The 23,916-nt window shown below is 35.0% G+C and overlaps 1 protein-coding gene across 3 annotated transcripts in view; it reads left to right on the top strand.

Moving 5' to 3' along the window:
- Positions 1 to 23,916, top strand: part of LOC138711753 (hemolymph lipopolysaccharide-binding protein-like) — a 62,158-nt gene that overhangs the window by 5,569 nt on the left and 32,673 nt on the right. For all 3 annotated transcript variants that reach the window (XM_069842935.1, XM_069842936.1, XM_069842937.1), the window contains 2 exons: positions 8,431 to 8,548; positions 15,186 to 15,443. In XM_069842935.1, coding sequence (XP_069699036.1) covers positions 8,431 to 8,548; positions 15,186 to 15,443 — 376 coding nt within the window. The remainder of the gene's footprint in view (positions 1 to 8,430; positions 8,549 to 15,185; positions 15,444 to 23,916) is intronic.

Below are 23,916 nucleotides of genomic sequence, written 5' to 3'. Positions count from 1 at the left end.
AAAAGCATTAAAAGATTGACTAGTTGCCTGCAATGCTAGCATAATGAAACCTTCCTAGCCGACAGTCAAGGCAAAAATGAAGAATCCGTTATTGTGGTAATACTGGAGAGTGGTTCTTCTATTGGTCGCGATACCCACACACACCCTCTCAGATATTTAGAGCCCGGACGAGAAGTTATGGCACCGGCGCGAGGGACGCATTTTAGTTCGTTTGTTTGGACTCGCCCTCACACTCAACTGGAGGGGTGTTGGGTTAGTTGGTTACTAGCATTCCGAGTGTGCAGATCGTTCTGCTACTACCGCTATTGCTAATACTGAAAACATTCTCCTTCTGACCGCCCTCATTATGGCATTGTCTAAGGTGTGAAATCATAGAGTAGTTCATAGTCAAGGACATGAAATAGCATACAATGTATGGAAATTCATGTCAGAAGAGGCTGTAAACGGAATACCAATTCCATTGAAAAGCGTGTGTGCAAGAGTACTGGCTGCCATTGGTATTTCAAAGCGAACCTTGGCAAGAATCAGGAAAGAAGGGAAAAATATTGAGGCAGGAACAGCAGATCTTTCTCCAGTCCGGAAAAATCACAGCCGAAGAAGAAGACTGTTGCAGCTGTAGACAGTTTTGATGAGGAAGTCATAAGAAGACTCATTTATAATTTCTACGCTACGCATAAGCAGAGGCCGACTCTGTAATCGCTTCTTCCAAGTGATGGACAGTATTTTTAGAACATTTCCATAAACTTAGGGACATCTGATTCCAGCACAGATCAGTCGTCTGATTCGGACGGAGAATAAGAATATAAAGATGGAATAGCGGGCGTAATTCCATTAGGTACCTTCGGACTCTTGAGTAGGGAAGTGCTGATACTAAAGTAAGACGAATGTTTTTAGAAAGAGATAAAACGGATATGCCTGCCGCTCTGAGCTTGAGAACCGTAGCCCAAACAACCCCCACTCCTCTACCCTGCTGGCCGGCAATTTAAAACTTCGCGCATGTTGGTGCCATAACATCTGGTCTCAGCTCTACGTGGTGATTGGTGACTGAATGACGAGGAGCGAGAAGAAAGAGAGAGAGATTCCAGAAATTGGCGTGTTTTACGGGGTTTCACTTGAAGTTGTCAGACTATAAGGCTCATTCACAATGAAAATTAAACATAACGTAAGCGTTAACTTAACGTTACAGTAAAATCAAGAAGTTAATACCATCATTCACGATGGGAAAATAAACATAACAGCAAACATACTTCGTAACCATGGAAACATAAGAACGACGCCATTTCCTCATATTCTGTCGTATACTTCAGCGCTCCACGATTGTGTTCTGTTTGCAAATCACGTAAGCATAAGCATGAAAGTTTGGAGTTTGCAAACTTTCATGTTAACGTCTTACGGTAATGTTTATGTCAATGTTTATGTGAATCATTGTGAATGATCCCATTTGGTAGCCTGGGCGCAAACTTCTGTGTTTATGTTACGGTTATGTTTAATTTTTATTGTGAATGGGCCTTTACAGTTACGAAAATGAAGGCATGAGTATTCTCAAAAACTGGTTTGGTCCTAATCTACTTTCTTTAAATGTCATGAAATCGAAATTTATTCCTTTTTCATTAAACGTAACTGGTATTCAGAAACGAAATTCAAATTTCAATCTAAAACCTAAGATACATCACTATACTGTTCATGTCCTACAAATTGTAATTGTCCATATTTGCAAGAAATCTCAGACCTCGAGTGACATTTATTAGGACTATTTCGTGAATAAAATACAAATTTAAATAATATATCCCTAAAATTCGATCACAAAATGTTAATAATTGTATATTAACGAATACTTAACCTATTCAGACATTGTGAAGTTGAAATACTCGTAGATGAAAATCGATTATTGCAATAAAGAAATTTGATGTTATTATTTAGTAATGCCAATTGCGAAAAGCGAAATACAGGTTTAACATTGTTAATTACATGTACTGCACTTTTCTCTTATTATTATTATAACAAATACATTTCCATTATCTGTTGAAATCATAATTTAATTTAACAGTAACAGTGGGGACAGCTATATACCAATGCTTAGGTATTCACAGCGAGACATGTTGCTACACAGTGAAGCCATCTCTGTATAGATAGGCCTAATTAAACACGAATTTTATTACGCCATACGAAAAGCAGTTTGATCAAAGACATTATTACTATGCAAGGTCTTTGAGTTTGATATGCGATGATGTTACATAAATTTGAACGTCTATTAATTGTTTAATTTCAATACAAATGTTATAGGCTACAATTTTATAGGTTACGTTAGGCCTACCTGTGGAAGCAGGACCAATGTCAGCTGTGCCTTGTTTCGACCGTTACTTACAATGAGAGCTACACGAAAGCATTTTTTATAGCTCGACAAACGCATTCTCGCTGTAGTGTGTAATGGAACTAAAGCTGCATCTACACAGTTCAATATTCCAATCGCGTATGCGTGCAATCTGGGAAGAATAGAATCAAGTTTAAAAGGTACGTTCAATTAAGATGCATAAAGATTTTGTGTCTACATGGTGCGCCGTTTTGAACGTGGTCTTCACTGCGTAAATATATTAATTAATATTAAATATCAATCTTGCATTCATGCTTTAAAGTTGAAAGAAAAGTTTAACCGTGTAGTTGCATCTTAATGTATTCATGATCATCAATTTACGGGGAAACAGTTAGCGACAACGACTAAACAAAAGAACGACCATGCGATAAATTGATAGCGATAAATCTAGCTGCAGAAATTATCGCAAAGTGTGACTGTCATTGGTTGGAATTCAAAATTCCATTACACTTCATTGGTCGAAAATGGAATGACGTCATATAAACGAAATAGTCTTTGATAAATATATAAATGTGACTATTACACTCTTACTACGTCATACTACTTTTGACCAATAAAACGGTACGAAAGGACGTATTTCAACCAATCATGGCTGCTTATCGCACAATTTTATCGCATCCCTAGCATTAGTTTAATTTTATCGCGTCCCTAGCATTTGTTTCTTTGTTTGCCAACATTTGAAACTGCGCTGGTCTGGACGTCAAAATATATATATATATATATATATATATATATATATATATATATATATATATATATATATATAAAATTACAAACCACTCCAGTCGATGCACAGCAGTTTCAAATATGACTCGCATTGGCATTCAAGAACAAGAATTAATAAAAAATCACTGCTCATACCTATGCATCTTCTGAAATCCGATTTACAAATAAATGAAGGGCACCATTCGGAATTCCTGAATAAGGTGAATACACCATGTAGGCCTAAATCAACGAGTTCCACTTCTATTACGCACACGTCCAATATAACATCAATTGAACCACCAACCATATTCAAATTTGAAAATTGTACATTCAATAATTATTCCTTTTAAAATTATTCATTCGGAAATCCTGAATAAGTTGAATACACCATGTAGGCCTAAATCAACGAGTTACACTTCTATTACGCACACGTCCAATATAACATCAATTGAACCACCAACCACATTCAAATTTGAAAATTGTACATTCACTAATTATTCCTTTTAAAATTATTCATGTTTATTTTTTATGTCATCGTCGTTAATTAAAACTTTTCTAACACTTGTGTATATTAGTTAGGTTATGTTATAGCTTCTGCTCTGAGAGGATAAAAAGAACTTCTGCTATATGATATTATGGATAGTCACGTATCAGAGATTGTTTAATATTAAGATTTATTGAATAGTAATCATTACAGTGTCTGTATAAAGACACTACTGCCATCTAGCATGCATCTAGCATAATATTTGTAATGTTGAGATGGTACAATAATACATTTGAAGACAGTTGTATTTTCGTAAGTCAATTAATACTTTATTGTATTGGAGTACTTCGTTACTTCTAATCTTTATATACTTTCTTCTAATCGTGTAATAGTCAATTAAATCCCACTCGAGTTTTTCTCTAGATAAATCAAAACGTCTAGTGAGATTACTGTTGATAAATATACATCTTACTTACGTAACAGACTATGTAAAACTATTTATAAATCTGTCATTCTCCAAAATTATTAATCCACGCATTCATATTTTAATAATCATACAAATGAGTTGTAATTATGTACAATAAACTATTACAGAGTATTCTATGTACAAAAACAAACATAAAGAATGCGGCGAAACATCCTCCCTAAATTAAAGTTGAAATAAAAAACGGGTGGATCAAAATAAGGAAACTTTATTAATGTGAATGGTAACTTAACAATGCGAATTTTTCGTTTTTTGAATAACGTGTCTCTCAAGTGGTGTCCTTCATTATCAATGCATTGTTGAATGTGACTTCGGAAATTATGCATCACTCTAAGTTAGCATTTCTTGAGGAATAAGACCAATTCCTTCCTGTATTGCATTTCTTAGGTCTGGCAAAGTCCTCGGCCGATGTTTGAACACTTCAGCCCTAAGATGTCCCCATAGAAAAAAAATCGCAGGGTGCAAAGTCTGGTGATCGTGCTTCATCACTAAAGAGAACCACAGCATCTTCAGCATCTGCATTACACATTTTCACTTATCGGGAACCGTGAATCATCAAAATTTCCGATAATGGAGTGGACAGAACCCTCGTGAACTTCATGAAAAACCTCTACATAACGACCGTGTTACTGTATGGTGCACGGTTGCAAGGGATACTTGGTCCTTACTTTTTTGAAGAGGCTGGTGCTACTGTGACAGTGAACTCTCAGCGGTACACTTTTATGATCAACAATTTTTTGGCACCAGGACTCAATGCGCTGCAGATTGGCCAGGTATGGTTTCAGAAGGATGGAGCCACCTCTCACACAGCTCAGATTTCTCTCCAAGTCCTGAGACAGATATTTCCTGGACGCTTAATTTCTTCACGTGGCGACGTCCCCTGTCCAGCACGATCACCGGACCTTGCACCGTGCGATTTTTTTTCTATGAGGGCAACTTAAGGCTGAGGTGTTCAAACATCGGCCGAGGACTTTGCCAGACCTAAGAAATGCAATACAGGAAGAAATTGGTCTTATTCCTCAAGAAATGCTAGTTAGAGTGATGCAGAATTTCCGACGTCGCAGTCAACAATGCATTGATAGTGAAGGACACCACGTGAGAGACACGTTATTCAAAAAGTGAAAAATTCCCACTGTTAAGATACCATTCATATTAATAAAGTTTCCTTATTTTGATCCATTTGTGTCTTATTTAAACTTTAAATTAGGGAGGATATTTTGCCGCACCCATTATTTTGTCATATAAACATATACTCGATACTGCATTGTTATTAAGATATGGCAACATTGCGTTATTTCAAAGCTAGTCTACCAAATACCCATGGCTAAAATCGGAACAGTCGGTGTTGTTTTGTGGTTAAAAAGAGATGTATTCATAGTTGGCCACGTCTTGTAGTTATGGTGATGTTTTGTTGATTCTGATGTTGAGTATTGTAACTGAAATACCTGTGTTGTTAATTGTTTTTATTGGTAACATTCGGCCATTAACAACATAGGTATTTCAGTCATAACGTCATACAATACCAGATGAAACTATGACGTAATTACATAATTGAAATACGACTAATTGGTCTAGGAAGCATCCGTTTTCGTTGCAAGAATAATTCGTTTAACATGTCTGTAAATTAGTCTTGAATACGTTGTGCTCTTGTTTTTCTTCCTGAGATTTAAGATCCCCCACAACAAATTAGAAACTTAGGTAGGTACTTATAGTAGTACATCCGTTATCAACACACGTTTTAAATAATATAGGGCAGTACAAACCTTATTTCAAATGGTATCGTTTGGTGGCAAAGCCTTCATCCAGCTGAGAGTGACAACCTTCAGTTCTTACAAATGTATTTTGTTTCAGACGCTGCTGAATCTAACATAATACCAAGCTTAAAAGTATATTTAATCGAACAAATCCAGAACCCATTGCATGGTAATAACAGTTACATTCATAGTTCTAAATACAACTTTGAAAGTAATTCAGGATCAAACGATTTATAATCTATACTAATAATAAAACTGTAGCCGAAATTTTTCTGGTAATTTTCGATTTTGCAAACCTAATTGGTCTTAACGCATATAATTAACCGCCCTGAAACCGAATATCGCTTTTTTTTTAATTTTTGTTTGTATGTCTGTCTGTCTGTCTGTCTGTCTGTCTGTCTGTCTGTCTGTCTGGATGTTTGTTACCTTTTCACGCGACAATGGCTGAACCGATTTATATGAAAATTGGAATTTAAATTAAGTTCGTTGTAACTTAGAATTTAGGCTATATGGCATTCAAAATATTTTATTTAAAAGGGGGGTTATAAAGGGGCTTGAATTAGATAAATCGAAATATCTCCCTTATTATTAATTTTCATGAAAAATATTATATAACAAACGTTTCTTTAAAAATAATTTCCGATAAGTTTTATTCTATGCAAAATTTTGATAGGACCGATATTTAATGAGATAAATAAGTTTCAAAATTACAATAACAAAGCCATCTAAGGCCGTGTAATGAAATAAAAAACAAATGACTTCGTCTATAAGGGGCCTTGGACAACAACAATCGAAAGCTATGAAACATAGCCTACAGACAATGTTTCTGTGTTTGTATGAAGTAATGTCGAGAGCTAAATTAACCGACTTGTATAATTAATTATTAATTCACCATTGGAAAGTGTAGTTTCTCTAGATGGACATAATGCTATAATGTTATTACAGTAATTTCTGAGTGAATCGAGGACAGGTAAGATTAAAATAGCTTCTAATGCACAGAAAACTTGATAGGCTATTCTGTACATTCGTTTCCTGTATTTCCTAAAATAATTTTTATGACCGAATGAGTGGTCTCTGGATCAAAATGATCGCATTTTAATATTTTAACACAATTTAAATTAAGTAACATAATAAACGATATATCCTTCTATCAAACACGAATGTTCCCTGGATCAAACGTCCTATTTTAATTATGTAATTAGTTTATATTTATTTGTAACGGGTGCAGCGGAGCGCACGGGTACGGCTAGTATTAAATAAATCAATAAAATTATTCAATTGAAGTCATTGCAAAATGCCACATAAAATGATTTTCACTAGATATTTATTTACTTTGGGAAGAATGGTGTTGTTCAATGTGAAACATTAAGCCAAATATTATTTCAACTGTTCTTCCATAATTATTGTCTGCTATAAAATAACTTACTGTATTTTATGTTACAAGCAGTTAAGACGTCCAATTCTAAACGGAGATTCATACGATGTTAAATAATGACGTATGAACTGATACAGGGACATCATTTTATTTTTACTAACATTTTTAATATCAACCTGTCTATATCTTTGGATTGAAGGTCTAGAACTGGAAACACTGCTTGCTCCCCCTTCCAAGACTGGAGTTCGATGATACTGGCGTAAAATACAAATCACTTTACTAGGTATAGGAGGGAAGGAAAGTAGTTCATCCATTTATGTAAACTAGGAAATATCGCAATTTTGAGTTTGATAATTTTCATTAGGTTTTTGTTTAATCAAAATACAGTACAGTATTAACATTTAGTCTTTTTACTCACGAATTGAGCTATCCATTCGGACGTATTCATTATGCAGTGTGTCTACAGCACATTAGCGTACAATATAGAGAATGAAGTTAAATTGAAAAATAATCATAACATGGATATTTAAACACATTTTTCAAAATGGTGGCCGTTCATTTCGATACAAGCTTCAGTTCTTTTGTGTATATTATCGCACTATTGACTAATGTCCTTCGTACGAGTAACTCATGTTGATATAATTCTATACCTGCTCTATAAAAGAGTACCTTACGTACTGTAAATTCAATCTTCACTTCTGCCTGATACGAAAAGATAAAATTACTCAGGCATGCTATCTACTGTCCGTTGAAGTGGTTTTGTCGTAGGGTCTTAGAAGGGGAGGGAGAATCACATGACAATTAATTACTTAACGAGATCCTTTTATTTAAGTTATTTTAAACAGTCGTATAATATTACGTAGACGTCCAATTCCTAACAGAAATTAATGTTTTCATAAAAGAGCTAAGACAGCCCAGCTACTAGACTTTACAGAGGGGCGAACAGAAGCAGGTGGGGGAAACCGGGATGCGACGTAGGCAAACGGACGACAGTACCTGTGCGAAAATATGATTCAATATTGAAAACTCTTTCGTCACTGGAAAACGCGAACATATTTCTGAACGTACTATACTCACTAACACAATACTGCATACGCGGCCTCGGTTCTGTGTGGAGAACGGTTGGAAGTTTAGTAGTAGAGGGGGTGGGAGTGAAGTACATTCAAGAACTCAGGTACAATAAAAATTGAATTAAAAATAAAATGATGTCCCTGTATAACTTGAGATCTTATGCATAGACCTTCTAAAATTGTGCAGGTAACTCTTGAACATGGTGCGGGTCGAATGGACACTGGTGCATACACTGTTGACGTGGACCACACAACGTCCAGCTGCCAAGACGAAGGATCCGTGCTGCTGGTCACCACCCTGACAGGTAATAGAAGTAAAAGTAAATTAAAAACACCTAATAAATTGACCACTCCACTCACACAATTGAGAGAACGTTTAAATATGTACAGTGCTATTATTATCAAAGGTCCCAGTATACAGCGGCCGGCCATGCCCTGCGTGGTTTCCGGCGTCCGCTAACTGTTTCTCCCGCGCAATCGACCTCCAGTAGCCATATGGCAGCCGTGGCGAAAGAGCGCTGCAACGTGCATAGCACCTATGGAGGGAGGCGGACACCCGAAGGGGAAGTGAAGCAACTATCTTGACTTATTAACGGATTTCCATTTTCCTTACCTCATGTATTTAAATACAATTGAGAACGTAGCTGCAATAATGGTCCATAGCCCCATAGGCCCTTTTTCCGGAGAATGCATAAATCGATTCTCCGTAGTTTCTTTGTTATACCGACAAAGTTTCGTTGAGAAATGTTGAACATTAATGCTGATAAACTTGTTTACTTTAATATATTTTATATGCCCAGCACTGTTTTTAAAAATTCCAACTCTACTTATCTCAGAACAGTATTTTGGAGTATGGGCCCATATTGCAGCTACGTTCTCAATTTTTTACAGTACAAGGTTACAAATTATAGTCCCGTCGCTCTAATTTCCGGCAGCCAATCGCGTTGGAGGTCGGCTACATTTAAACGTGTGTGTCTTGTGATTCGCTGAGGAAGACGTTATTAATTTCTTAAGGCTCCATAAATACTTAATATAATCGCCCGCCATTTTTGCTCTTTCGTTGCCGTTCGCAGAAAGTATACGAAGACGTTATTTACCGCCCAATTATTTGCTGAATTACAGTGCGTTTGATTTATTATCATAGGAACTACGACATGATAATGTTAAACGGTGTGGCAAATAGATTCCTCGTCTGGTAGCTCGGCAACGAAAGAACAAAAATGGCGAACGATACTACCTACCTAGATTTTATTGAGCCTTCACTTCCTAAGACGTAAGCAAAGAGGAGGAGTCACGCCGGGAATAATAGCGTCGCGACTATATTGTTTAGTACATGTAACTAAGAAAGAAATAAACAATAAAACATAGGACACATTATCACAACCTATTAACTGTCTTCAGAATGCCTCTGCGACAAAGTTTCAAAATCAGGAATTATGTCACTTACTGCCAGTCGTAGTTGATCATAAAGGTATTTGTCTGTCAGTCGTGATCTAAATTCGGTTTTTACTATTTTCATAGTTGAAAATAATTTTTACAAACATAAGTTGTAGCGAACATGGCTTCAACAGAGCAAGTGAAAGAACGAAGCTTCGGATATTTATTTTTTTGGCAAAGATTTGAAAAGTTCAACATTGTCAAGTCTTACATCTAGCTTTCATTTAACATCACATTGTAAATCAGTGAGTTTAAATTGAAGAGCTAACCGCATTATTCGTACATCTCTGAAAAAGGGTCAACGTACAGAGATAATAATAATAATAATAATAATAATAATAATAATAATAATAATAATAATAATAATATAATAATAATAATAATACTTAACCTTTTAACGTTTCATGAATGATATGTAGTATAATGCCGTTTTATGTTACACAACCGTTTTCCTCGTAATACTTGTGAACAAATTGTACATTTAATATTCTCATCATATTGGCAGCAAAAAAATGCGTCCTTCCATCCTACTTGGAACTTTCGTTTTTGTAGAGGTACATGGTTTCGAGAGAGACATTGGACGATACGCCACTCGCAGGTCAGAGACAAATACAATGGAACGGAGTTTGACTCCAGTGAGTGAGAGGGTGGGGATTGTGGGAGGTAGGAAGCAAGAGAAATGCATAGCTACCATTGCGAGCCACAATGTGCTCGTGAGTCACATTTTCGCCACGGCTGCCATATGGCATTCAGTGCGCTTAGAAGTCGTGTAATGAAACTCTCGGTTCTTCAAGTGTACAAGTTAGTGTATGAAGTTTAGTGATTATTGTGTATTTAGGTAAGGCCTAGCAACAAATTCTCACTGTGTGAACGTGTGCATTATGTACAGGGACATCATTTTATTTTTACTAACATTTTTAATATTAATGTGGCTGTACCTTTGGATCAAGATTGAGAACCGCAAACACCGTTTGCTACCCCCTTCCACGACTGGAGTTCGATGATACTGGCGTAATATACAAACAAATCACTTTAGTAGGTATAAGAGGAAAGAAAAGTAGTTCATCCATTTACGTAAACTAGGAAATATCGCGCTTTCGACTTTGATAATTTTCATTAGGTTTTTGTTTAATCAAAATACAGTGCAGTATTAACAATGAGTGTTTTTACTCACGAACTGAGCTATCCATTCGGACGTATTCATTATGCAGTGTATATTATACTGTCTACAGCACATTAGCGTACACTATAGAGAATGAAGTTAAATTGAAAAATAATCATAATATGGATATTTAAACACATTTTTGAAAATGGTGGTCGTTCATTTCGATACAGGCTTCAGTTCTAATGTCCGTATTATCGCACTATAGACTATTGTACATAATTCCAACTACCAGTTTCGTCATTCGTACTATTAACTCATGTTGAATTTAATTCTGTACCTAGCCTACTCTATAAAAGAGTGCCTTACGTACTTGAATTCAATCTTTATTTCCGCCCGATCCGAAGAGATTAAATTACTCAGACATGCTATCTACTGTCCGTCCAAGTGGTTATGTCGTAGGGTCGTAGAAAGGGAGGAAATCACGTGGCAGTTAATTACTTAACGAGGCCTTTTTATTTAAGTTATTTTAAACAATTGTATGGGTATAATATTACGTAGACGTCCAATTCCTAACAGAAATTAATGTTCTCAGAAAAGAGCTAAGACAGCCCAGCTACCAGCTTTTACAGAGAGGCGAATAGAAGCAGGTGGGGGAAACCGGGATGCGACGTAGGCAAATGGAAAATGATGCAATATTGAAAGCTCTTTCGTCACTGGAAAACGCGAACATATTTTTGGAACGTACTGTTTACTCTGAATATAAAGCTACTATGACTGTATATGCGGTCTTGGATCTGTGTGGAGGACGGTTGAACTCCATCAGTAGAAAGGGTGGGAGTGAAGTACATTCAAAAACTCAGGTACAATAAAAATTTAAGTAAAAATTAAATGATGTCCCTGTACAATGCATAAAAGGCACAAGGTCCTGTGCGAAAACAAGACGAAAATTTCGAATAAGGTTTCCAAACAGACTGAGCCTTCTGCCAAAACAATTAGATCAAGCAGAAAACGTAGTGTTCTTATGCGGAACTATTGTCAGTTTATTTCCAACAAGATTCCGCCACTGTTCATATATCTGCCGTGTCAATGAGGGAATTGAGGCGTATTTTCGGTATGAGACTAATCAGTAATAATTTGTGGCCTCCACGAAGCCCAGATGTAACACCCTGTGACTTTTATTTATGGGGAATACTAAAAGGTTGGGTTTATAGGAAAATCCTCATTCTATAGATGAACTAAAAGACTAGATACGAGAAGAAATCCGAGCTACCAATGATGTGGAACTTCAAAGTGTTGTTCATTCGTTTATCAGAAGATGTCAGTTGTGTGTGGCGGCAAATGGGGGCCATTTTCAAAACGACTCTGAGCATGCTAAGTCCAAATTATTGAACATTTATTGTCAGTATTGTTATAATTAGGCTCCGTATTGCAGCAACCTAAAGACTGAAGTTAAAGACACATTGGGTATATAGTACGCCGAACATAGATCATGCAACGGATAAGGATATAAACAAACACATCGTCGCTGGGTGTTCGTGGAGTACAGTCAACTCCCGACATTCTGAAGCTATACTAGTAAACACATGCTTGAGCAGTGATGTTCATTTTCGTCGTGATCTTTGCAGTGAATAATAACGTGCATTCGTAAGTTACGGAACTTGAACATATGCGGATGTCACTTGAAATGAGTTTATATTGAAAGAAATTCTTCCAATAGCACATCACGTTATTGGTGCATGATTTAGTAAAATATATTCCTATTGCTTGATATATTTTCGTGTTTCATTAGGATATTACATGTCGCTCATCACTGAAAACCACTAATTTTCTATGTACTTTTCTAGAAATTCCCTAAAATGTAAATTATTTCATTTATTAATTGGGATGTTGACACTATCTATCTATCTATCTATCTATCTATCTATCTATCTATCTATCTATCTATCTATCTATCTATCTATCTATCTATCTATCTATCTATCTATCTATCTATCTATCTATCTATCTATCTATCTATCTATCTATCTATCTATCTATCTATCTATCTATCTATCTATCTATCTATCTATCTATCTATCTATCTATCTATCTATCTATCTATCTATCTATCTATCTATCTATCTATCTATCTATCTATCTATCTATCTATCTATCTATCTATCTATCTATCTATCTATCTATCTATCTATCTATCTATCTATCTATCTATCTATCTATCTATCTATCTATCTATCTATCTATCTATCTATCTATCTATCTATCTATCTATCTATCTATCTATCTATCTATCTATCTATCTATCTATCTATCTATCTATCTATCTATCTATCTATCTATCTATCTATCTATCTATCTATCTATCTATCTATCTATCTATCTATCTATCTATCTATCTATCTATCTATCTATCTATCTATCTATCTATCTATCTATCTATCTATCTATCTATCTATCTATCTATCTATCTATCTATCTATCTATCTATCTATCTATCTATCTATCTATCTATCTATCTATCTATCTATCTATCTATCTATCTATCTATCTATCTATCTATCTATCTATCTATCTATCTATCTATCTATCTATCTATCTATCTATCTATCTATCTATCTATCTATCTATCTATCTATCTATCTATCTATCTATCTATCTATCTATCTATCTATCTATCTATCTATCTATCTATCTATCTATCTATCTATCTATCTATCTATCTATCTATCTATCTATCTATCTATCTATCTATCTATCTATCTATCTATCTATCTATCTATCTATCTATCTATCTATCTATCTATCTATCTATCTATCTATCTATCTATCTATCTATCTATCTATCTATCTATCTATCTATCTATCTATCTATCTATCTATCTATCTATCTATCTATCTATCTATCTATCTATCTATCTATCTATCTATCTATCTATCTATCTATCTATCTATCTATCTATCTATCTATCTATCTATCTATCTATCTATCTATCTATCTATCTATCTATCTATCTATCTATCTATCTATCTATCTATCTATCTATCTATCTATCTATCTATCTATCTATCTATCTATCTATCTATCTATCTATCTATCTATCTATCTATCTATCTATCTATCTATCTATCTATCTATCTATCTATCTATCTATCTATCTATCTATCTATCTATCTATCTATCTATCTATCTATCTATCTATCTATCTATCTATCTATCTATCTATCTATCTATCTATCTATCTATCTATCTATCTATCTATCTATCTATCTATCTATCTATCTATCTATCTATCTATCTATCTATCTATCTATCTATCTATCTGTCTGTCTATCTATCTATCTATCTATCTATCTATCTATCTACCTACCTACCTACCTTCCTACCTACCTACCTACCTACCTACCTATCTATTTATTTATTCTGGTAGAGTTAACATTATAAGGTCTTCTCTTCCGTACTACCAGAAGTGAAATATTTTGTATTTTATACTACTAGTATCATCAAACTCCGGTCTTGGAAGGGGCTAACAAACGATCTTTCCAGTTCTCAACCATTACTCCAGTTATAGCCAGGTTAATATTAGAAATGTTAGTAAAAACAAAATGAGATCCCGGTATAATCAACATGTAAGTACTATTCTGTCTCCGATGCATCTGGAAATATTATCGTAGTGACATTTTGTTATCAATAGTTAAGGACAGAATAATATAATCACTTATGTACAATTTTACCTCCATTCGTCTTTATTTATGGAATACGGAATGTTTTTTTATTCAGTAAATCTGTAATGCGATTAATAGCTATACTTCTTCATCAAATTTAATTACTCCGCCTGAAACATGGACTCTCACTTTGAGAGAGGAACATAGGTTAAGGGTGTTTGAGAATAAGGTGCTTAAGAAAATATTTTGGGTTAAGAGGGATGAAGTTACAGGAGAATGGAGAAAGTTACACAACACAGAACTGCACGCATTGTATTCTTCACCTGACATAATTAGGAATATTAACTCCAGACTTTTGAGATAGGCAGGGCATGTAGCACGTACAGTATGGGCGAATCCTGAAATGCATATAGAAAGTTAGTTGGGAGGCCGGAGGGAAAAAGTCTTTTGGGGAGGCCAAGACGTAGATGGGAAGATAATATTAAAATGGATTTGTGGGAGGTGGGATGTGATGATAGAGAATGGATTAATCTTGCTCAGGATAGGGAGGGACCAATGGCGGGTTATGTGAGGGCGGCAATGAACCTCCGGGTTCCTTAAAAGCCAGTAAGTAAGTAAGTAAGTACTATTCATAGCTCTAGACTGGGATAAACCCACATACATACCTTGGCCAAAAGGAAAACGCTCTCTGCAATACAACAGGAAAATTAATATGACTTATTGGACTTATTTTTCCTCAGCACCTCCAAGACAGCACATCGCTTCTGACTACGAGTTTCTGCCAGGGTTAGGATACTACAAGTACCACAGCACTGTTCAACCATGGTACAAAGCAACCCAAACTTGCGCCGGGGAAGGTGGTCACATGCTTATTTTGAACTCTGACAAAGAGTTCGAGGCCATCAAGAAAATCTGGGACAAGGAAGACTCATCTGCTTCGCTGCTGCACATAGGAATAAACGACTTTGATAAGGAAGAGGAATACGTCACCATCTTTGGTAAGTTTGTCTTAAGCGGTAGTCTGCAAATGTAGGCACATGTCAAACGTTAGCAATATACTTTAAATAATAATAATAATAATAATAATAATAATAATAATAATAATAATAATTATTATTATTATTATTATTATTATTATTATTATTATTATTATTATTATTATTTATTTAACCTGGCAGAGTTAAGGCCATACGGCCTTCTCTAACACTCAACCTGGAGTAAAAACTGTTACAAAAACACTACAAATTTACAAAGTACACAACAATTTTACACACAACACTGAATAAGATAATAATAATAATAATGAAATGTAAACAACAAGTAAGAAGAAATCAGACATAATAATAATAATAATAATAATAATAATAATAATAACAATAATAATAATAATAATAATAATAATAATAATTTATTTTAGCTGGCAGAGTTAAGGCCGTAAGGCCTTCTCTTCCACTCAACCAGCAAAAAGTATACAACATATGTATCACATTACAAAGAATTCAACAATTTGATTTAGATAAGAGCTACATGTAGGCCTATACAAGAGTTATTTACTAATTAAACAACAAAATACTGTGAACTATTAATTAAACACTGAAATAAAAACTATGTAGCAGAATTAAGCTAAAATACATAGAATGTTAATAAATTTCAAATAATATTAGATATAGAAAGAGATTATTATGAGACAATGCAGCTTATTATGAGACAATGCAGCACTATCAGGATGATGTCTAAAGGAAGGAGTAACAATGTAGACAATGATAGTTTAAGTCAGTATGATTGGAGTGAAATGCTAAGAAGGTTATCTTTTAAGCTGTTTTTAAAAGTGTTTATTGTCTTGCAGCCCCTAATACTTTGTGACACGGAATTCCATTGTCGCGAGGTGGATACTGTAAAAGATCATGACTAACGAGATGTTCTATGAAGAGGTATACTTAGCGTGCCACAGATAAGTGATCTGGTATTTACGTCGTGGTTAGAGTATAGATAAGAGAAACGAGACGAAAGGTAATTTGGTGTTGAAGTGTGCAGAATTCGAAAGAGCAATGACAAGGAGTGTAAAGTTCTACGTTCTTTAAGTCGGAGCCACGAAAGACTTGCGAAGGACGGTGATATGTGATCAAATCGTCGGATGTTGCATACGTATCTGACGCACATATTCTGAACTGGCTGTAACTTGACTGACAGTTCAGAACTTAGGTCACTTAACAAAACGTCACAATAATCGAAATGCGAATACAGAAAGAAATAAAAAAGCATAATAAAATGTGAACAGCATGTCAAAATAAATGAGGCATACAAAGTATAAAAATAAGACAATTATTCATAATAATAATAATAATAATAATAATGATAATAATAATAATAATAATAATAATAATAATAGTAGTAGTAGTAGTAATAAAATAATGCATTACAAAACATACAGTGAATACAATATTTTTAAGTACACACAGTAAGGAAAATTATGATTATCACATTAGAGATATACCATTATCGGAAAATATGAAAACAAAAATATAAAATAAGTTGAATATCACTAGAACATAAAAAAATGTGAGAGAAAGGAGAACACAACACAAAAAAATGTATATATTTTTTTTAATTAATGTACTCGTACTTCTAAGCAACAATACAATGCTCACAAATTTGACCACATTACACCCTCGTTCAAATCTTTATCCTGGCTGCAACTTAGTAACCGTAGAACACTTCATTCGCTCTCTCTTCTGTTTCGAGTTCTCCACACTTCTACTCCAAATTATCTTCGTTCCCGGTTTAACTACTTATCCTCCAATCACAATCTAAACACCAGGTCACAGGAGAGCCAAATCCTAGCAATTCCTGCCCACAGAACATCCCACTATTCATCCTCTTTTACTGTCTCAGTCCCCCGTGAATGGAATTCTCTACCTCACAAGATTAGGGGCTGCCAGACAATAACCACTTTCAAGAAAAGGTTAAACGATTTCTTACGGGCGCAGTCAAATTGAAGTTATAATTGTGATCGAGTTTAATAATGTTAATTTAATTTAGGTATGATTATCATTATTGCTATTATTATTATTATTATTATTATTATTATTATTATTATTATTATTATTATTATTATTTTATTGGTGTTGTGAAGATAAAAAGAATTGTCATTGTATTATATTAATTATGTATTATATTGTCTTGTATTGTAGTATTGTATTGCTTTGAATTGTTTTGTATTGTATTGTACAGAGTGATTTATATAGAACTGACAAATTTCTTTCATTAATTGTTTCAAAACGAATTGTGCTAGCGACAACTTATTATACCTAAAATGTAGAGGAATTTTGGGAGATTATTTACCTCTATAGCAAATGTTGAAAATGTCCTCCATCCTGCATAAGGCACAACTCAACACATCGTTCCATGTTACTGGCCACTCGTTGGAGGACTCTGTTGTTAGCTTGAATCTCCTGTGTGTTGTGCTTCAGATCGTCCAATGTCTGGGGACGTGTGTCGTAAACCCTGTCTTTTAAGTAACCCCATAGAAAGAAGTCCGGCGTTGTCAAATCCGGAGATCTCGGTGGCCACAGGTTCCTGGAAATTATTTGGTCGTCACATAACCGGATAAATGGAACCATGCTTCATCTGTGAACCATGTCATGGACAATATGGCAGGATTTTGCACAATGAACGTCTGAAACCAACGACATAATTCAATTTTTTATCCTTATCTGGTTCCTGTAGCTGATGAACAACCGTAACCCTATATGGCTTTAGGCTCTCTGACACATTGAGTAGGTGTACCCTGTCTCCTGCGACAAATGTCTTAATGATTTTTTGGGTGACTGCTCCAGTCGTGCTCTTACGTCAACAACAACCGTGGGAAGCCTAGATGAACGATGCTTGCCCTTTTCACTCACCAGAGATCCAGTTGTTTCCAATTTGTTTACCAGTCCCAGTATTGTGTTTCTTTTGGGAGAATTGCGAACACCAAATTCTCTCTGATATGCCCTTTGAGTAGCTGTAATTGAATTCGTAATCCAGTATTGCTTCACAAGGAAGAGTCGTTGATTTAATGTGTACTGCATTTTCACGTTGACACAAAATGTCGAAAACAGTTGCCAACAATAAGAATAAAAACATAAACATCTGCACATCTAGTGACAAGGAATCGAAACCCCAGAACATTCTGCTTAATTTGGTGCTAAAATTGGGTCAGTGCTGCCAACAATAGGAATAAAACAAACATCTGCGCATCTAGTGACAAGGAATCGAAACTCCAGAACATTCTGCTTAATTTGGTGCTAAAATTGGGTCATTGAATGAATTTCCAACGGAATAATTAAAGAACAGGGGCGAATGCTAGTCACGAAAGTTAGGCTTGCTCTTTTATTGATGCGGGAAGATGGGAGGATATAATTCATCTGGCTTGCAGACTTTTCGTGTCTTGTAATAGACAATGTTAAAGTATTTAAACTGTCAAAGCCACTTTTACACCATACACCGTTATCTGTAGAAAATAACAAACACGGCCAACAAAACAGTTTATTCAGTTTTTTCGATCCTGCCAACCAATGCGTATTGTTGTATTGAGATGTACTGAACGAGCGCACATCTATATATATAATTTGAACTGGTAATGGAAATTACGGGAAAACGCCTGAACGGATTTTAATGAGTAACCCCTCATTTTCATGCCTGGAATCCAAAGTTTTTCGGAAAATTTGTAGTTTTCAGTGAAATGTCAATTTTCCTACATAATTTTCCTATTTTCCAAAATCCATCTGTTGTCAGTTTTGAGAACTAATTTTATTCAATCACGGCCGACTTGATTGATTTTCAGAACAAAACACACACTACAATCAACAATAGGCTCTTACACGAAGAGCCATGACCTGCAGGATTGCCGACATATTTAGAGCTCAATTCAATTTGTTATTAAAAACTGATTCCGCAGTGTATAATTTTCTGAGTACAGCTGAGTATTGGATATTCAAATCTACGAAACTTGAGGTGGTTTGATGACATTATTACCATTAGAAATTAAATACATGATGCATCTATTCTTCATTAATTGTACATAATATTGATGCTATATTGATTACATGAAAGTGAAACAGTTTGAGGTTATGTAAGTAAATGTAGAGAATATCTTAATTTAGATCTTCATTTCTATAATTTACTGAGTGGCTGCTATATATAACTACAAAACTTAAGTAAGATAATAATATTATTATTAAAAATCAAATATTTTTATACTTATTAACCCAGTGGGGTTGGGTCTTTTTCATATACTTAATGGCGGTGTAGTGTAGATATTGATTGATATGTGTTATTGTCTTCAGTATTGGCTCGAGAGAGCGCAAAAATTACAGTTCCTAAGGAAAGATAAAAAGTTATTACTTACTGATAAAATAAGACGCCTAGAAAATTTTGTAGTCTCCAGATAATTTCAACAAGATCTCTTAGTAGGATAAAATTATTTTACGCTCTACATTTCAAGTTCTACATGCAGCAGCTATACGAAAATGCTATTGTTCGAAAGCTTAGCAAACCTGACATTTTTTTAACTTTTGCCTACAATCCACAATGACCTGAAATAGCTACTGCTATCGTCCTGACATTGATACTTGCGTTTTCGCGTTCAAACTCAAAAACTGAAGTTGGATAGGTTCAAGAAAAAGTATTTGGCTAAAAAAATCCATTCAGAGGGAGTATGTTTCATTATTATGGAAGCAAATAACTATCAAAAAGACAAGTATTCTTAATTGAAAATAAATCTGAAAAATGTTTATTTTAACGTCTAACGAACTTAGTTTGCAGCAGCATTTGCTGCACAAGCCACTAGTATGCTATAATTTTCTTCTTATGCTGTCTTTTTAAATCTGGGAGCTCTGGACATGGTCTGCCGTTCTTTATAATGTCGGTCTTCTCTTGAATAGTCCTCCGGGAAAATGGATTTGATAATAAAGTTTCAATAACACACATTTCCGAACTCATTGCAACACTTCAAATTAACGTTTAACAATTAATAATACATGCAGCAGCTAACATATGCATTCCGCTCATAAAATTACATTACACTCGCAAATCACAGCACATTCACTGGTAAAAACTGCTGCCAACTGGATTCTTAAACATCCGCTGTGAAGCCTTGCAGAAACCGCTGAATTGCTATATTGTCAACAGTAATCTCACTAGAGGTTTTGATTTATCTAGAGAAAATCAAAACTCGAGTGGGATTTAATTGACTATTACACGATTAGAAGAAAGTATATAAAGATTACAAGTAACGAAGGACTCCAATACAATAAAATATTAATTGACTTATGAAAATACAACTGTCTTCAAATGTATTATTGTACCATCTCAACATTACAAATATTACGCTAGATGCATGCTAGATGGCAGTAGTGTCTTTATACAGACAGTGTAATGATTACTATTCAATAAATCTTAATATTAAACAATCTCTGATACGTGACTATCCATAATATCATATAGCAGAAGCTATAACATAACCTAACTAATATACACAAGTGTTAGAAAAGTTTTAATTAACGACGATAACATAAAAAATAAACATGAATAATTTTAAAAGGAATAATTATTGAATGTACAATTTTCAAATTTGAATGTGGTTGGTGGTTCAATTGATGTTATATTGGACGTGTGCGTAGTAGAAGTGGAACTCGTTGATTTAGGCCTACATGGTGTATTCAACTTATTCAGGATTTTCGAATGAATAATTTTAAAAGGAATAATTATTGAATGTACAATGTTTAAATTTGAATGTGGTTGGTGGTTCAATTGATGTTATATTGGACGTGTGCGTAATAGAAGTGGAACTCGTTGATTTAGGCCTACATGGTGTATTCAACTTATTCAGGATTTCCGAATGGTGCTCTTCATTTATTTGTAAATCGGATTTCAGAAGATGCATAGGAATGATCAGTGATTTTTATTAATCCTTGTTCTTGAATGCCAATGCGAGTCATATTTGAAACTGCTGTGCATCGACTGGAGTGGTTTGTAATTTTATATATATTTTTTTTTTTTTTTGACGTCCAGACCAGCGCAGTTTCAAATGTTGGCAAACAAAGAAACAAATGCTAGGGACGCGATAAAATTAAACAAATGCTAGGGACGCGATAAAATTGTGCGATAAGCAGCCATGATTGGTTGAAATATGTCCTTTCGTACCGTTTTATTGGTCAAAAGTAATATGACGTAGTAAGAGTGTAATAGTCAATGTAAAATATTATTTTGCAGCTGTGAGTGCTAAAAATACCCGCTAAATCCCTAGATCAGCAATACAAGTTTCATAAATTTTACCCGCTAAACTAACGCCGAAAAACGCTAGATCTAGCGGGAAGACCGCTGAATTGGCGGCAACACTGCTGCTATCTGTGTAACGTTAAATATAGTCGTTGGTGTAGCTCTCGAACCAGAGCTTCATACAGCATATAACAGAAGCATGTGCTACTGGGACGGATTAGGAGGAAGGCACTTGCGCGCGCATCATATTCTCGCTGTTTCTACGTCTTTCCTGTAGCTCCGAGAAACGAGCAAGCGTTGCGATCTTGCTGTGCGCAACCTGCGGATGGTATTATGCCTAGACATTATTACAAAAATCAAAAGAAATTTTAATGTACGTAATCCCATTTTGAGAAATACACATTCTACGAAAATACTTGGCTTCCGCAGCAAGCATAGCATGCCCTGAGAAATCGTCCCTGTTAAAGAAAGAAATGTGTCAGTTCTGTATAAATCACTCTGTATGAATTATGTTATATTCATAGCATTGTAGTAATTTTCTATCATTCTGGTTGAGTGGAAGAGAAGGCCGAATGGTATTAACTCTGTCAGTTAAAATAAACCATTATTATTATTATTATTATTATTATTATTATTATTATTATTATTATTATTATTAATTTCTATCTGATATTGACAAATTAATTCGCAGCGCTGTTAAGGAAGTAATTAACATTCCTACTGACACCCCGGATGATATGTTGCATGCACCAAGAAGATTGCGAGGTTTAGGAGTCTTTAAAGCCCAGTGGGAAGCTTACCTTCAGCACTTAAATATTTGTCACAGACTTTTACACGTTGACAACCCTCATGTAGCAGTCACTCGAAATCTTCCAAACGAAATTGAACATTGCATCAAACAATTGCCAATTACCTTCGATTGCTCTGAACGTATTTCTTCTCAAAAACTAAGAAAAGCATTGCGTGAAGATTCTTTCCATCAATGGAGCAAATTGAAAAGTAAAGGTTTGGGAGTTGTTTTCTATTCTCACTGGAAGAAAGGTAATTCGTGGATCTCAACCGAAAAGGGACTTTCGAGCAGTCAGTGGACGCAAGCCATTAAGATGAACTGTAATACAATACCTGTACGTACTCTCCCTGGTAGAACTCTTGACTCAACCCGTTGCAGAAGGTGCGACGAGCAAGAAACGCTTCCTCACGTCTTGGGTTTCTGCCATCATGGAGAATTGCTCCGAATCAACAGACATAATACGGTTCGTTCTCTCATCGCAGCTTCAATCCGTCAGAATGCTTCCTATGAGATTTATGAGGAGGTTGGTTGCGTCTCTTCTGATGGCTCTACTAGACGGGCTGATATCATCATAATTGATCGGCAGAAGGATAAGGGTGTCATTCTTGATCCCACAATCCGTTTTGAGATGCATGAGCAACAGCCACAAGAGGTGTGTCGTGAAAAACAAGTCATATATGAGCCTTGTTGTCAGCATCTTGGAGCACAATACCACATCACACATTGGACAGTTTTTGGGCTCATGTTCGGTGCCCGTGGCACGATCCCACGAGAAACTTTAAATCAACTTAAACAATATAAAATTTCTAATGCAACGATTGATGCCATAGGATCTCACGTGTTAAAATCATTCTTAGCTATAATTAGTAATCATTTGTACCCAACAACATTTTTATTGTAAATGATTTCCTACGTTTTCTTATCTTAATGTTTTTTCTTTTTCTTTCCAAGTGTCACAAAATTGTTTTGTTTACTTATTATTCTTTATGAATTGATTAGTAGGCCGATCTATCGAACCCTTATTTAGGGCGGCTTTTGTTTCTACAAATTATCTTATTATTATTTTCAGTCCGGCTGTTACTTTGAAGATTCTCAGTAATAAAGATGTCCCCTGGCCTCGTTACGAGCGATGCGCAGGATATCCAAAGAAGGATATCCAACACACCTAGTGAAAACGGTTAAAAGCTTATACGAGACAAGAATATCAGTAAGAATAGGAAACAAAACGAGTGATACAAAATTGTAAATCAGGGTGTTAAACAAGGCTGCCCATTATCTCCAACATTATTCAATATATACATAGATAAAGCCACAGAAGAATGGCAGAATAAAATAACAACTGGCATAAATATAGGCACGACATTATTGAAGTCCATGCTTTTTGCTGACGTTCAGATCTTGATGGCAGAATCGGAGGATGA

Source organism: Periplaneta americana, chromosome 13 (assembly GCF_040183065.1).
Source record: "Periplaneta americana isolate PAMFEO1 chromosome 13, P.americana_PAMFEO1_priV1, whole genome shotgun sequence".
Classification (NCBI taxonomy): Eukaryota; Metazoa; Arthropoda; class Insecta; order Blattodea; family Blattidae; genus Periplaneta; species Periplaneta americana.
Note: the sequence above shows the minus strand (reverse complement) of the source record. Positions and strands in the feature narration are given on the sequence as shown.